The following is a 17,090-nucleotide window of genomic DNA, read 5'->3' on the forward strand; positions in this document are numbered from 1 at the left end:
ATAACAGACCGCACATTTTGTGATGCAACACCCTGCATGTGAAGCACCATTCTAACAGTTTATAGTCAGGCCCGAAATTAAATGCACTAGCAAGGTCAAAAGAAAGTACACTTCCTCTTCATCATCCTGTTAAGATCGTACTATGCCCCTGTGAATACAACCAATAACTCTATTACCTTTTCTTATTGCTGCCTGACACTGTGCTGATTCCTACAACCCTGTGGCTACAATCACCAACAGATATTCCCCTTATGCAATATGCTCAAACTGCTTGTTGCATTCTATCATTCCTTTTTTATTATCTGTGCTGGCAGGATGGTCTACTGGTATGCACACTCACATCTGAGCCATCTAGCCTGGGTTAATTGAATGTCGGCCCAGCTGTAAACTGTCATGCTGGTGTTTCACAGGCAGGGTGAGGCATCAATATGCGTGCCATCCCTCGGATGGACGTTAAACTGGGGGTCCTGTCTGCCAGCATTCGTTGGTGTATGTTGAAGATCCCACAGTGTTATTCGTTAAGAGTAAGCGAGCTATTGCCAGCACCATGAACCAAATTCAAAATTCCTGCCTTAACCCACAGGGGGGCACTGCAACAGCAGTACAGCTCCTCTACCAGCAATGACATAACCCACAGCTAAAGGCTGCATACAAAATAAATGAATGTTTATATTATTCCTGTCCATGTCCAATACCCTTACATTTCCTGACATTGAATTGCATCTGCTAATATTTTGTCCATGCAATGGGTGTCGGGGCTTTCCTGAATCTGATTACGCTGACGTTTCCTCTCCTCCACCACCGTTTCATCTTTGCTATCTGCCTTACCTCTTAGCTTGGTATCCTCTGTAAATTTTGAAAGTCTATTCTTTACACTGCCATCCAAATCATTGACAAATTACAAACAAAAGTGATCCAAGGACTGATTCCTGAGATACTCCACTACTTACAATTTCCCCAGTCTGACAAACACCCTTTACTTCATATTCCTACGCCAGTTCTCAATTCAGTTTACTGGTCTGGATTTCTGAGGCTTCAGGAAGGTAAACATTCAGAAAACCTACTCCTGCTTTCCCTCCCCAACTCTACGGTGGATGTTCACCTCCATCTTTCCATCCTCCCCATCTGTGGAACCTACTCCCTGTGTTTATTCCCTCCAATCTTTCAAGAGCGGCGTTCAACATCACCTCAATATTTCTTCCATAAGCATATCAACTCCCAATATCTTCCACATTTTCTGCTGACATCCTACTTCCCATACCATGATTTCTGTATAAAAATGATGCCAGCACTGAACTACACTGCTCCCAAATTCACATCAGAAAATTTAAGCAGTGTAGTTTTGTGAGCACTCACTATTACTAAGGCCTAAGTCACATTTGCTCTACAGTGAGGATACGGCGGCCGTATGCCCTCTGAATTGACAGAAATGTGTGGCGGACGCAGAGTTTCTGCGGTGGCCTCAGGGTGGCCCTGCGCCGTTTGGCTTTTACAGGCCATAGGGGTCGCCGTGGAATTATAACGCGGAGTTATAACTTTTTTCATTTCTACGTTCGCCGTAGCAATTCGACAAGCTGAAAAAAAAAACTGGTAAAAAAAAATAAAATAAAAAAATGAACCCACTCGTTACCATCCGTCTGGCCGCACGTTCGCCTTAGGGCCCCCCTGCGGTCGCCTTGAGGCTACCTTGCGTCTGTCTTGAAAATTCTATGGCCGCCGCAGGGCCCCCTTAAGGTCACCGTGCGACATCAAATCAAAGACTGTACGGCAACCCCACGTTTTCGGACTTCACAATTTCTAAATACGCCGTGCGGCTCCCCGAAAAATAAAAACATATGTGACTGCTACATTGTGTGACCGTGGAAATACTGCGGCCGCCGTATAATTGCTAGTGGCCTTAGATTTTGGAGACCTCACGGCCGCCGTGGCAAATGTGACTTAGGCCTAACAGGCCCATAAAGTATCTTGTTTGCTTTCATGCACTATCTACAGATCCTGGTTTGGAACCAGAATTGAACGAAAGCCGTCTTATTTAAACTCTCTGATTGAAACAAATTGGGAACTCTTGATCGAGGTTCTTGGAGCAATTCAGTCCAAATCCCAATATGGTTAACTGCATAATCATTTCAACTCGACGAACTGCTGTCCTGATATTGGGCAGAAATGGTGCTACATTATTGAGTACGTCAACAGAACACATTATTATCTAAACACATATCTGGTGAATTCATCTTTGAATGGCTGGTTTCATCATTACTGAGGTACTGCTATGCCTGCACTAATGTTGCCAGGGTACTGGCACACAATGGCTTAATCTTTCAACATTTCACAAAAAAGTGGAGATGACTATCTGCTCTGGGGCAGCACTTTCCAGCATTATATATGTATATGATTATTCCAGCATTACATATATGATGCAGACCCTTGTCTGGCACAATATAGACTGCTTCCCCAAAAAGTTATTACAGCCATGATTGTAATGGGGACTTACCACACAGTCGAAACAGTTGAAGGACGAGTTGAAATATGCTTGTGGCCCAAGGGCGAAAAGCTTCAGCCCGACCTCAAAGATAAATAGGGAGAGGAAGATGAACTCTGCATAGTCTGTGCAGGAAGACGGGAAGAGAATACAGAAATGAAAAGATGTGGGGAAGGATGGGGGAAAGAAGTTTCATTTTTTTTTTCATAAGAAGAAGATTATTACTAATATAAATCCACAACATTTCTTTGACAACAAATTAAAATAGAATTTCTGGAATATTCCACAAATCAGTATCAAGGACAGCCACCTAAAAGTGGCATTGTGCATTGGTTTCATGGGTTTGTTGAAGTTGACATCAAAACCTGTCTTTAAATTCAAAAGGAAAAGGTGAGGGGTGGGGAGGTCAGAAAGAGTCATGATATGTAGCTAACACCATGTAGCCCTTGTGTTACAAACCATTCCCATTCTTCACCTACACTACCCTCAAGTACCCAACTGCTCCTGGATATGTGTCTCTCCCACTTGAGAAGGTAGAGAGGTTCCTGGCAAACCTCTACTCCGATTCTGTAACAGGCCCAATCAGCATCAGCGCATGTGTCCTAAAAAAACTGCTCTTGCACATCGTCTTTCTGCCCTGTTCACTTTATCATTACCCCACACATGTGAAGCGAAAAGTCTGTCTGTCTGTCTACAAATGTCAGTTTATGATCAAGGAACAACTAAATTTCAATTGAATGTAATATTTTCAACAGAAATCAGAACATGAATCAGAAAATAAACATTTAGTTTTGCAGTACATTGCCTCTGAACTCGTACCGATAGTGTATGCGCAGAGAGGAGTGAGATAAATTGTTTTCACTCTGTCTGCCTGTCTGGCAGTCAAATAAAATTGAAAACAACAGCCTCGTGGGAGACTGACCATTATTTCCCCAACGGGTGGGGTGATCCTACTGTTAGTCCAGTCAAAATAAGCCAAAATGGGGGCAAACCTCACACTAATTACAAGAAAAATGAAACCACTTGTTTTATGTTCCTCTCGCTCTACCTTATCAATGACTAAAAATTCCAAGTAAATGAAGGTATGGAACATGGTGAGTTTTTAGGATGATTGCGACTTTTTAATCTTTTTCAGGCAAGTATGCGGTATTAAAAAATGGTGTAATTTGGCCATTTCTTCCCCTATTCCATTCAACTTGGTGTCTATTCCCATGTTTTATGAGGTGTTCTCTCAGGAAAATATCGTGTAAACCTTGGAGGAATAATGGTATGGAGGCGGTGTGGCGTTACGATCTTGAAGCCAATTCCACCATCTTGGATCACCCATTGCCAGTGGTTAGCGGGGTCGGCCGGAAAGCCACTTTTCCCTAATTTTTTTTAATCTCCGAAACTATGAGAGATAGGTGCATACATGCAACGAGGAGCAACATAAGGACCTTTCCATGGTACGTAAGAAGAGGGATGCCAATGATGTGAACAAGCTACTCACATTCATTGAGGACAAGTCTCCTTTCGGAAATGCTGAAACTCTCAGAAATATAGTAAATGGTGTTATTGCAACAGACAATGTGAATGTCGACAGAGCAGAGGATTTTTGGAGCAGAGGATGGAGGGAAAACAAATTTTGAAGTACAAATTTAAGAAGAAAGACCAGGCAGTCGCAATGGATTCGAAGTCCAAAATCTCCATCGATGGTGAGGATGTTAGCATTGATCCTCTTCTCCTGTTTCAGAGGCTTGTGATGGTCAGCACACAGAAGGAAAGTATTCAGGATGCATTTGGCTATGAACTCTGTGGCTATCCCCCAGCTCTGTTTGAAAAAAAAGGAACGAACTCTTGAAAGCTAATAAGCCAGCGCTTGCTAACGCTCTATGGGACCTTGCTGGGGATCCTTCTGATGAACAGACGCACATGGAGATGGCAACATTCCAATTTGTCCTTGATGGTGGAGCTCTTCTGCACAAGATACCATGGGAAACTGGGAAGACATACAATGCTATCTGCCAAAATTATGTTGCTCATGTCAAAAGGTATGGAAACTCAGTTGTAGTGTTTGATGGTTACCAGAGTGGTCCAACTCCAAAGGATGGGACTCACAGAAGACACATTGGTACCAACCAGGCCCAAGGAGTTCAGTTTCATGAAAACATGCCTCTTCAAATGAAAAAGGATGAATTCCTGTCAAACAAAGAGAATAAGCAACGTTTCATAAATCTCCTTGGAAAGCATCTTGAAATGGCCGGCTGTGATGGTCGTCATGCAAAAGGAGATGCTGATCTTTTGATAGTGAAGATGGCACTGGTAGTGGCCAAGAAATGTCGGACCATACTGGTTGGCAGCGACACAGATCTCCTGGTTTTGCTTATCCATTACACAACTAAGAAGCACAAGAATATATACTTCCAGCCCCAGGCTAAAGCAGGTTCTCCCATCCGATACCTTGATATCAAGAAGCTGCAAAAGACTCTAGGTGAGAAAGTTTGCAGAAACATCTTGTTTCCTCATGCTGTTCTCAGATGTGATCATACTTCAAGGTTGTTTGGTCATGGAAAAGCTCAAAAAAAAGAAGAAAAAAAAAGTTTGGTAGTTCTTTCATTGGCAAAAAACAGCCCATCTTTTGTCAAGGCAGCTGAAGTTTTCAACGATCTGGGAAGATCAAACGAAGGAATTGCAGAAGCAGGTGAAAAATCTCTGAAGTGCATATACAAAGCAAATCCTGGGGTCACAAGGAACTTGGACATACTTTGCCATCAAAAGTACCTTGAACTTCTGGCCACCAAAAAACAAGTGGTCCACCCAAAATCCCTACCTCCAACTCGGGCAGCTGCCAATTATCACTCCTTGCACGTATATCATCAGGTGCAGTCATGGAAAGGAGAAGAACTTAATTCAGAGACATGGGGTTGGAGGGTGCAAGGAGAAACATTATTTCCAGTGGCAAGTGACTTGGATTTCACACCAGAAGAACCGCGAAAAGTAGTTAGATGCCGCTGCAAATCTGGCTGCCAAACCAAGCACTGCGGGTGTCGGCAACAAGGACTGCCTTGTAATCCAGCTTGTGGGGAATGCAGAGGTGTATGTGAGAACATGAGTGACCAGGTAACAAGACGACTGATGATACTTTTTAATGTTTGCAACAATGCCGAGTAAGGAAAAGGTATCCTTATCTAAATTAGGCCCTACCTATGTGTGTGTGGGGGGTGGGGGGGGCAGACTGGTCCTCAGTTTGACCATGGGCATGGTTTAAAGGACATTTAAATGTCAAATGTGACCTAAACAATAAATATTAATAGTAAAATTCAACATAGATGATTGAAGTTTGACCTATCCTAGTGTTGTTAACCTATGACCTAATTTCGCCAGGTCCCTATATATGCCAGATTTTGCACACCCCCAGAAATCTATGTTCCACACCAGGAACTTCTTGGAATTTTTAATATGTTATTACATGTACTTAAAGAAGACAAATAAAAGTGGTTTCATTTTTTTTGCAATTAGTGTGACCTCCAACCATATTTTGACTGGACTATGTCCCCATGCAAACGAAACGAAAAGGGCACTCAGTAGAGCACATACCTCCGCAAAGATCAGGATTCGGATCTTTCCCAAAATCGAATCAATTCGTCCTTGTGACACACCCAACCTGCCCACCAAGTTTCGTCCGAATCCGTCCACAACTTTTTGAGATATCGTGCTATATATCATTTTAGCCCGATCTCTCAATGGTGAAGAATCACTTCAAAAATTCTAGTAGTCGGATCCGGATCCGGATCTTCACCAAAATCGAAACATTTCTTCCTCGTTACACACCCAACGTGTGCACCAAGTTTCATCCGAATCCGTCCGCAACTTTTTGAGATATCGTGCTATATATCGGTTTTAGCCTTTCTCTCAACGGTGAAGAATTACTCAACAAAATTCTACTAGTAGTCGGATCCGGATCCTCACCTAAGTCGAATCAGTTTGTCCGTGTCACACACTGAGCCTGTCCACAAAATTTAATCCAGATCCGTACACAATTCCTTGAGATTTCGTGCTATGTATCATTTTTATCCCGATTTCTTAATGGTGAAGAATCACTAAAAAAAATTCCAGTAGTCTGATTCCAACCCGGATCTTCACCAAAATCGTACCAATTCTTCCTTGTCACACACCCAACATGTGCACCAAGTTTCATCCAAATCCGTCCATAACTTTTTGAGATATCGTGCTATATATCATTGTTGACCCTATCTCTTAATGGTGAAGAATCACTTACATTTAGTCGGATCCAAATCCTCACCAAAATCTACTCAATTCGTCCTTGTCAAACACCGAACCTGTCCTCAAAATTTCATCCGGATCTGTCCACAACTTTTTGAGATATCCTGTACACAAATAAACAGACAAATAGACAGAAAGGGGTGAAAATATAACCTCCTTCAACTTCGGTGGCGTTGGTAAAAATAGGATCACTGGACCCGTAGCTTATCTGGGCCCTGACCTAATGTTGTAACCCAAATTTCGGAGCATTCTGACTGGTGGTTCTGCAGAAGATTTTTGAGCAAATTCACTCAGTCGGCCATTTTGACATACTTAAAGTCATGTGACCGGAACAAGCTTTGCAATTTCTGTTACCAGTCAGGAGAGGAACGTTGCTGCAAAATTTCAGCCAGATCGGCCCAGCGGTTTGGCCGGAGAAATCGAAAAAGGAGACGGACAGATGGACGGCGCGCGATGACAATACCTTATCTGGAATGTAAATTTCTGAAAAGCTAAAAAAACACACTTAACAACAAAAAACTAAATGCACAAGAAAAACTAAACAACAACCCTCCAAAATAGGGGCAATACCCCTGGGCACTCTCCTCTTCTCAGCTGGATAAGATACGAAGGGAACCACTGGTAAGCGTGGATGACGCACAAAATATGTAACAGAGAAGAATGTAAATACCTATTTTGAGGGGAAACGCATGATTTTTTTTTTCATGCAATGAACAAACTTTGGTACATCACAGGTGATGAAGGTTTTGGTCAAGTTTCATCAAAATTGTGTGTGTAGTTTCTGGGTTTCCGAGAAGAGAGCAAGTACCTTTTTGGGGGGCAACCCCCCCCGCCCCCCGTAGACTGCATTCATATAATAATATATAACACCATTCCTTTCGCGCCTTAAATGAGCAGAGGGCTGCCAAAGCAGTTTCATTGGCAAGGAGTACAGTCGTGGATAGGTCGCCACTCCGACACGGGTTATCCCGAATGGTTCTTACCCCAGTACACTGGTCCTCATTTCGCTGACCTGGGAAGGATGACAGGCTGAGTCAACCCCACCTGATGTTAATTCAATGACCGACAGAGGCTCGAACCAAGCCAGCTACCTTAATCGTTAAGTCAACACCAGTAGACCGCCTCAGACCCCTATTTTTCTCATGCCGTGAACAAATTTTGGTACATCATGGGTGATGCAGGTTGTGGTCAAGTTTCATCAGAATTGTGTGTAGTTTTTGAGAAGAATGCAAATATTTATTTTGGGGGTCATTCCCCCCCCCCCGCCTAAACCCTGTAAAACCCCTCATATCCCAATTGTTTTTTTTAATGGCATGAACAAATTTCAGTATATACCGGGTGATGAAGGTTGCAGTCAACTTTCATCAAAATCATGTGTGTAGTTTCAAAGAAGAAGTTGCAAGTGTTTATGGACGGATAGATGGACAGACGGACGGTGACGTGCCATCCCATAAGCTCCCCGGAACCATGTTCCAGGTGAGCTAAAAACTAAACAACAACACAAGAAAAACGAAACGCAAGCAAGACTAAACAACAACAATAACCTAAAAAACGAAACACGACAAAAACTAAAGGGCAGTCGGTAGAACGCACACCTCCGCCATGTAATGCTTCATCCACAAGAACATTTCAGGGCCAATGCATTTTTGAAATATCATGTTGTCTATCGTTTTTGGCCCTTTCTCTCAATGGCGAAGAATCACTTTAAAAATCATCGGATCTGGATCCGGATTCGGATCTTCACCAACATTGAATCAGTTCTTCCTCGTCATACACCCAACCTGTCTACCAAGTTTCGCCTGAATCTGTCCACAACTTTTTGAGATATCCTGCTATATATCGGTTTAGCCTCATCTCTCAATGGTGAAAAATCACTTTAAAAATTCCAGTAGTTGGATCCGGATACGGAGCTTCCCCCAAAATTTAACCAGTTCGTCCTTGTCACACACCCAACCTGTCCACAAAATTTCATCCAGATCCATCCACAACTGTTTGAGATATCCTGCACACAGTCAGACAGACGGGACAGACGGGACAGACAAGCAAACAGACAGAGAGGGGTGAAAAAAACCTCCTTCACCTTCGGTGGCGGAGTTAAGCAACAACAGAAAAAAACCCCCTTTTACTCCCTTTTTGGGGTGCATCAGGATGGGAGCACAAACCTATGAGACCTTGCTGTCCTGATGCATCGTACCAAATTTGGTCCATATCAGTCAGGTAGTTTGTGAGATGTTTTCGTCAAATGTTAACGGATGGCCGCCCGGAGAAATAGTCAAATGTCGTTTTATATATAGAAATAGTTTTAGTCAAATCGGAGAAATAACCTAATCATTCCAGACAGGAACCTGAATGTTTAAGGATGTCGTAAGGGGCACAAACAACAGGTTTATGTGTTTGTGTCCTTTATATCGAAAATATATATTTACTAGCAGGGTGTGCTTACACATTGTGTAAGCATATGAACCATGCTTCCCCATTGTCTTGGGTCACTCACCTGCATTTTTTTCATTTATTTGCTTCATTTTTTTTTTCAAATTATTTATATTTTCACTTAGGGATTTTGTTCGACGATTCTGTGCATTTTCCCGGAATACCGGCTTTGATGTCCATCGGCACACAAAATTTCAGCTTTCTACGTCACCCAGAAGGTACCGATCATTAATATTAGTCAGGGAGTGAGTGAGTCAGTCAGTGGTTAGAAAGAGTTTTATATTTTAGATATGTGTCTCCCTTTGATGTTGAAAAAACAAATCAGCATCGTTTTGACTTTGGACTTTGACATGCGAGCTGCTTTTGGTCTTGGGGATGAGGGTTTCCATTGCAGACTCTGTCGTTTCCTTTCTGGGTTGGACTGATAGATCCAGGTCTCATCTGCTGTGATGATTTTGTTCAACAGATCATGATTATCTGAATGAATCCGTTCTGACAAGTTAGAACAAACCTGGAGCCTCCCTTCTTTTTGTCTGCTGTTCAGGTTCTTTGGGACCATCTTGGCACACACCTTTCACATGTTGAATTATTTGGGTAAAATCAACCTAACTGTCTCTATGTTCAAGTTCACCTGATCCGCTATCAATCCCTACTGTCAAACATCAGTCAGATCTGACCAACATTCTCACCCTTTCGACATTTTCGTCTATTTTGGCAATCGATGGGCGTCCCAACCGCGCTTCATCATTCACGTCCATTCTCCCTTCCACAACCCTTTTGGCACACTCAAACATGCAAGATCTTGAAAATGCATCTTCTCCCTACATCAGCTTCAACTTGTTAAAAATGTCCGTGCTACTTTCATTTAGTTTTACCAAAAACTTGATGATGATTCACTGTTCCATAAATTTGTCGTTCCCATTCAGAACACGATTGCAAAAATTATAATTTTAACAAAACTCAAATGTAGCTACAAAACACACCCGATCGATACAACAGCTAACACAGTACTGACAGGAAGATTATGATGCACGTCCAATTATGAAACTCAAGCCAGTGCTACCACCTGTTGAGAAAAAAAAACATCAGTCCTGGAACTTTATTGTCAGACCTCATCTGTCTTTCAACCCCGACAAATCAAACACTCACTGTGTCTCTCCGAAAGGGCTGTCTGCCAAACCCTCCCATGTATTTCCCAAACAAACCACTTTCAGAGGTGAAGTCCTCAAAATTTTGGGTCTCACCATCAGCTATGATCTTTCTTGGGCACACAATATTTCAAGATGTCCTCCAAAGGCAGGTGCTGAATGGGCATCCTTCATAGTGAAAGGTCATTCCTTGGCCAATTTAAACTTTTGACAACCTGTAAGGTGCTTATTCACAGCCTGATGGAGTACTGCTCTCCTCTTTAATCTAGCACCCCTGCCTCACACATTGTCCTTCTTGATGCCATGGAAAAGTAAGGCCCTCAAAAATCATTGGGATCTCCGGTGATGAAGCTGAGTGTCTCGGCCTGTTGCTTTCACATCACAGATGGGTTGGTGGTCTCTGTATTCTACCGCCTCCTTTTTGGTCTTCCACCCTCTGCCCTTTCTTGGCTCTGACCCTCCCGGGTTTATACAGGGTGCAAACAGTCTACCAGTAATCATCTTCTTGTTAAACTCTCAAAAATCTAAGCTCACTGCTTATGTCCACTCATCTGTGGAACCAACTTCCCCAGTCTGTTCAGTCCCAATCTTCCCTCCAGGGCTTCAAGACAGTTGTTCACTACTGCCTCAGGTCACCTATCTCCCCCCACCCCCAATCCATACTAATCATCTCTTCTACCCTAAATGACCCATTCCCAAGTACTCCCTCTTTCCAGGTTATTGTGATTTTCCCCCCTTTTCCCCCACCTCTTTTCATTTGTTATTTCTCAGTTGGTTTGTTCTTTTTCTGTTTCATCTCTGCTTTCCCCCTTCCTCTTCTTACTGTGTTTCATTCAGCTTGTGTACAGCATGTGTCCTTCTCCCCCTTCCCTTGATCTCACTCTCATTTATAATCTGCTGCTGGTGTTTCCCCCTTTCCATTTTGTTCCTTTCCGATCTGCTCGAGATCTTCCACGAGCCTCGATCATGTATACAAAAAAAAAACCCGACAAACATCATGAGCCAAAGGGCTTTCCACCGCTCCCTGAAGGTCCGATGTACCAAGTGTCGTTGTGAACTGGTTGGAAGGAATTGCTGAATCATAATTTTTCCTTAACAATCTCGAATAGCAGAATAAGCTGACGCTGCTTTGAATGGCTAAGTTGATCAACCTTTATATGTGGGACATGAAGTTGAAAGGTTGATATTAAAAAGGTTTAAATGGCTAAGTTGATCAAAGCTTACATTTGGGACATGGAGTTAAAAGGATGAGGGTTGAGCCAGTTGTACGGAAGACAGGAATCAGAGGATTATCGTAATAAAAAATCTATAAACTCTGGCATTGAATATTTAAACAACAACTGAGTCTGACATTGATTCTTGGCAAGCTGGGAAGAATTGAGTGCACATCAATGAGGCATTATAAAGCCAATAGCACAAAAAAAAAAACATGAGAGGAAACGGATTAGGATCTGGGTGCAGAGAAAACTCGAACTGCATCAAAAGTTCAGCTCAGAGGAAAAATGTCAAGGTGTGGCACTACGGTCGTTTCACATATCATCTCCACAAGGCGGCCACCTTCATTACCTATTCAGGAATCTACAATTTAAACTTTTTGCTGCAGCATCTTACTATAATTTGAGACGTGTCTGTCTGTAACTTGCGAAATTGAAGATTCGCAAGTACATTGGTTGGTCTGGTCTGGTACTACCCCATTTATGCAAAGTGAAAAGCAGGGTTAAGCACTTGCTTCATGTCCATCCATCTGTCCGTCTGACTGTCTGTCTTATCAGTTTATGATTGAGGAACAATTTACCAATCCATTTGGTGACTGGATTATTAGTTGCAGGCCTACATTTTCTTCATCCTGCCCAGGCAATTGAGTCTGCATTTAATTAATTAAGAAGTGCTCAGATGTTAGCTCACATCCTACTTCAAATGTTCATTGCACAATTTGGTTCTTAAGGAGTTGAACACACAGGAAGCAAGAAAAAAGGTAAATTACAAAAAGAAATATCAGCAGATATACTCTGACAAATGGGAGAAAGACAAAAGAGCAGGAATGTTAAAAAAAAAAGAGCTTGACAGAATAGGGATCGGCAAGAAAGGCTTCTTGGAATGGCTAAGAAGAGGTCAAATTAATTGGGATGGAGAACGAGTCATCATCAATGCTCAGGACCAAGGACACTGCACTAATGCCTTTAAGAAAATGGTGGGATTGAGCCAATCGGCCAAATGCAGGTTTTGTCGGGAAGAAACAGAAAGTACCAGCCACCTCCTTTCGAGGTGTAAAAACTCATGTCGGGAAAGCTGGACACAGAAAGACATGACAGAATCTGCAGAGTAATCCACTGAGGCCATCTATAAACATTTCACCATCCCGGTCCCAAAACAATCATGGAAGCACAAACCAAATCCGATCCTTGAAAATGAACATATAATGCTCACGCATGACAAGATGATCCCATCAAGAGTGGACATTGCAAACAAAGCATTGCGTCCGGACATAGTGCTCAAACACAAAAAGGAAAAGTCAGCATTGTTGATCGAGGTTTCAGTTCCCAATGACTTTGGACTAAATGTCACAGAAATCAGGAAAAATTTGAAAAATGAGGTCAAGAGGACTTGGAAATTGAAGAAAGCTGAAATTGTACCAGTGATAGTCGAAGCAACACGAATGATAAAGAAACCATTATTAAATACTCAAAAATCATTCCGGGGAACATCACTACAAACGAGCTACAAAAATTCACAGTTTTGTTCATGAATCATGATCCTTGACCAAAATATCGGAGGTGGAGAGTTTGAGCTCTTGGAGAACTTCCTCTCGCCTCCTAAAACCCAAATGGAGATAACCAACGGAAGAAACGAAGATGGGCATTCACACATGACATGTTCACACCAGGGTGTGTGAATTGGTCTACAGTCTGGAAGCTGCAGTCAGCAGACACCTTGGTGGACAGGCAGAAGCAACAGCCAACAACAGTGTGGAAGCTGCGGTCAGCATAACAACCACACAAAGAGATAGCAATAAGTCAAACCTGCTGTCAAGGAATTTCCACAAAGACTGGACTACTTGCTACCTGCAGTTCAGACAAGAATATGAATTTTGTTCACAGTGAAGGCCATAACTTGTCTACTTTTGCAAAATATACCGTGGGATATTTAATGTCCATGAGCAAATGCTAGCAGACAGACGAAACACCTAGTTTAAAGTCTCCAGAGGGATGGCACACTTTATGATTCAACGCCCTGCCTGTGAAGCACCAATCCAGCAGTTTATAGGCAGCTCAGAAATGGAACCAAGACCCAAGAGGTCAAATGTAAGTACATTACCTCTGCACACTCCTGTCACATAATGTATATAAAGCAATATTAAATACAAACTTACAATGTACACTCGGTAATGCTGTACCCCCATGTCATAATATACATACTAGCTGACAAGAGGCCGATACGCAATTGCACAGCCACAGTTAAGCAAGGTAGAACAGTTGACTCAAGGGTATTGCAAACTTGGCTCTGAGCTGTCAAGCCTCATGGCTTCCAATTACAGCCCAGCTATAAACTGTGATCCTCGTGTTTCACCAATATATCAATGTGTACAACGTCCCTTAGATGGATGTTAAATGGGTGTCTCATTTGCAAGCATTAATTGGTACATGTTAAAGATCCTACAGTTTCCTTTGCAAAGGGTAGGGGAGGTATCGCCAGCACCCTGGCTAAATTCCAAATTCCTGCCCTGAATGATTGCTGGGAAGGCAACGTCAAACCTCCCCAGCCAGCATTACCCTTGCCAAAAGACAGCTTTGGCAGCACCGACGATGACGATGACGATGACGATGACGATGATTGCAAACCAAGCCAATGGCCAAAAATAAAGCTAAGAATGACGAACATTTATTATAATCCAAGGAGAAAACCGTCAGAAAAGTAGAAATAGATCGAATTCAGAGAAAAGTAGAATGGATTGAAATAAAGAAAAATAGAAATAAAAAAAAGAACACAGAATTAGAACAATGGAAAGTCAACCCAAGAACAAAGGAAAAAAAGAAAAAAAGAAAAGGTGAAACCAGCATCAGTAAATTAATCATTAATCATTAATACCTCAGACAGGATTAATCACTCATGTGTGAGGATGAATAACTAAACCACTAATTAATGTATCTAATGCACTTTGGATAGGCATAAGCAACGGGCAAAAACCAGAGTAGAGTTTTCCACAATGAACCAAATAAAAAAATGCAAATTAAAGGCAGACTCACAGAGGCAGTGTGAGAGCCAAAGGGGTTGCTCGTGGTGGATGAGTGCGACACAGAATAAATTGAGACCAACAGCGGCCAAGACAGCCCAGTAAAAGGTCGATGACTTGACTGCTCGGCGAAGGCAAAAGCGCAGACGTTTGGCACGAAAGTGCAGGAAGGACCATGTTGGGGCAGTGTGTGCTTGGTGAGCATGTTGTGAGCCCATGGAGTGTGATGAGAAGGCCATTGATGATGCTGAAATACATTGATAAGTTAGACTCCATGCATTAATCATGAAATCTACTTACAAATCATTTCCGAAAACTTCCCAAAAGTAAGATTAAGGGAGGGCAAAATGCCAGTTGAGAAAAGTAGAGCAAGATCTCCCCCTCCTCAACTTGCTCCACCTTTTCTGCCAGGGTAATCTTGCCTCAACTTACCCTTGTTATTGAAATCAAAATGACAACCAGAAGAAACCGTCTACATTTGTAACCACAGATGTTGAATGTAATGTGGACAGGGCAAGAACATAAATAGGCCTCTTGGCAAGTTAAACTCCAACAAAGTATTGCCAATTCAGGAAGTGGGAATGATATTAATCAGGTTGTTCTCTCTGCAATCACATACATTTAAATTATCCAACAGCATGTTTTCAAATATTTGAATTGATCCGTAACAGACCCCATGACCGTTTACATCCGATTTCGTTTGATCTGCCATATCAATGGATGCTCAGCATTTTTATATCGTCACTGTGTTGTTGCAACAGCTAACACCAAGAAGGGTTTCCCATGAAGTAAAGTCACTGAACTAAACTCAACATGCACATGGAATTTGGCATTTGGACAACATACTAGCCAAAAGGCCAAAGGCAAATGCAAGCATTAAGTACAACCAGCTTAATGACTCCTTGAGAAGGATGGAAGTAAGATCTACACTTAAGTAAACAAGCTTGACATATAACTTGCATGTCTATGAGCTGTCTCGTCCAAAGTTGAGTCCCTCACAGGGTCGAAGACATTTTTATTTGACTAGAACTAGAGTGAGCCACATTTTGGATGGGGTTATAAATTTGGCTATTCAATAAACCAAAGTATTTGAAAAGACGAGATCATTGAGTTCTGGTAGTACCCTAGCCAAAAATTTGGCTATTCAAGAAACGAAAGTATTTGAAAAGACTAGATCATTGTGTTCTGGTAGTAACCTTGCCAAATTCCCCGGTCAGGATTGTCTGTATAATTAGCTCTACTTGCAATATGGGAGCATGCACAAATGTAGATATGACACAGGCATCATGGGCAAAAACGTCTTTTATGGGTCATCTGTCTCAGTAGCCTGTCCCACGCACAGCGGAAGACGGGGTTTTGCAATCATTCCTGTGTGTCTGCCTGGCCGAGGCCGTAATGTTTTTACCATTTGAGCTTTTGTCATCAAATTTTGAACAAAGCTTTATTATCAGAATATGGAGAAGCCAAATTAAGTATTTGGTCAAAAGGTAAAAAGGTCAAAGGTACCATTTAACATATGTAAGAAGAAGAAGTCCAAATACAAAGCGGACGGGTTTTGCATTTTCGGATGCTTTCTCGTTTACCTTGTGAATATATTGTGAAAGGAAATGTCAGTAAATAGCATGCAGATGGTACGTATATTAAATACAACTGCAACTCAAGTAAATATGAAAATGATTGAAAAGGATATGGACACAATGCAGGAATGATGGACGAAGCGGTCTCTGTTATTGTACTGTATATCTGAGAACAATGTTCATTCACAGATAAAACACAAGCACAACCTTGACAGAGGAAAGGGCAAATGCAGGTCTTGATCCCAACATGGGTGAATAAACTACAGTTTACTCAATGTTGACAGTAATGGACATAATATAATTGGCTATAATTTGATAGCAAGCTGTATTTTTTTTTTTTTTAAGATAAAACTTTTTCAAAAATGGGACATTGTTGAAAGTCATTTTCATTGTTGCTGCGTTAATCAAACTGAATAATCGTTTTGTTTTTCTTAAATATGTTGGGGGAGGTTCATGAATAATTCAGAAAGGCATGTGATAATGGAAGAGTATCGATTATGGGGAATTTTAACTTGCAAGGGATATATTGGGTCCAGGAATAGGAAAAGGGTAGAGCAGATGAGGATTTCCTCGACCTAGTCAATGATTGCTTTTCAACCCAATTTGTCGATAAGGCCACGAGAGGGGCAGGTAGGGGGGGTGCACTGTAAGAATGATCCCAATATTGTGGAGGAGGCAGAGGTGGAGGTGGGGGAGATAAATATTTTTTGGCTGGATGTTGGGACCACAAGACATGACACTTCAGCAAAGGATTTTTGTGACCCCATGGGCCTGACTCAATCTGTGAACATTCCGACCAGGATTTCTGCCAATGACAAATCCTTCCTCCTGGATGGTATGTTTTCAATTTCAGCCCAGCTTCTTTGCGGACCAGTGGGGAAGTTGGTGGACTAACTTCCCCGCTAGGGTCGCCTGCTCTTCCTCTGCTCCAATTGGTTCACCTGATCATGTGCTTATGAGAG

General features: G+C 42.1%; 1 protein-coding gene across 6 annotated transcripts in view; it reads right to left on the bottom strand.

Moving 5' to 3' along the window:
* The window catches only part of LOC147015421 (voltage-dependent N-type calcium channel subunit alpha-1B-like), a 293,408-nt gene that overhangs the window by 175,664 nt on the left and 100,654 nt on the right, over positions 1-17,090 (bottom strand). For all 6 annotated transcript variants that reach the window (XM_085850152.1, XM_085850151.1, XM_085850153.1 and 3 more), the window contains 2 exons: positions 14,565-14,798; positions 2,492-2,604 (listed from right to left, as the gene is read on the bottom strand). In XM_085850152.1, the coding sequence (XP_085706278.1) occupies positions 2,492-2,604; positions 14,565-14,798 (347 nt within the window). The remainder of the gene's footprint in view (positions 1-2,491; positions 2,605-14,564; positions 14,799-17,090) is intronic.

This window comes from Eptatretus burgeri, chromosome 12 (genome assembly GCF_056783735.1).
Source record: "Eptatretus burgeri isolate ZD-2024b chromosome 12, Ebu_testis_v1, whole genome shotgun sequence".
In the NCBI taxonomy this organism is placed as follows: Eukaryota; Metazoa; Chordata; class Myxini; order Myxiniformes; family Myxinidae; genus Eptatretus; species Eptatretus burgeri.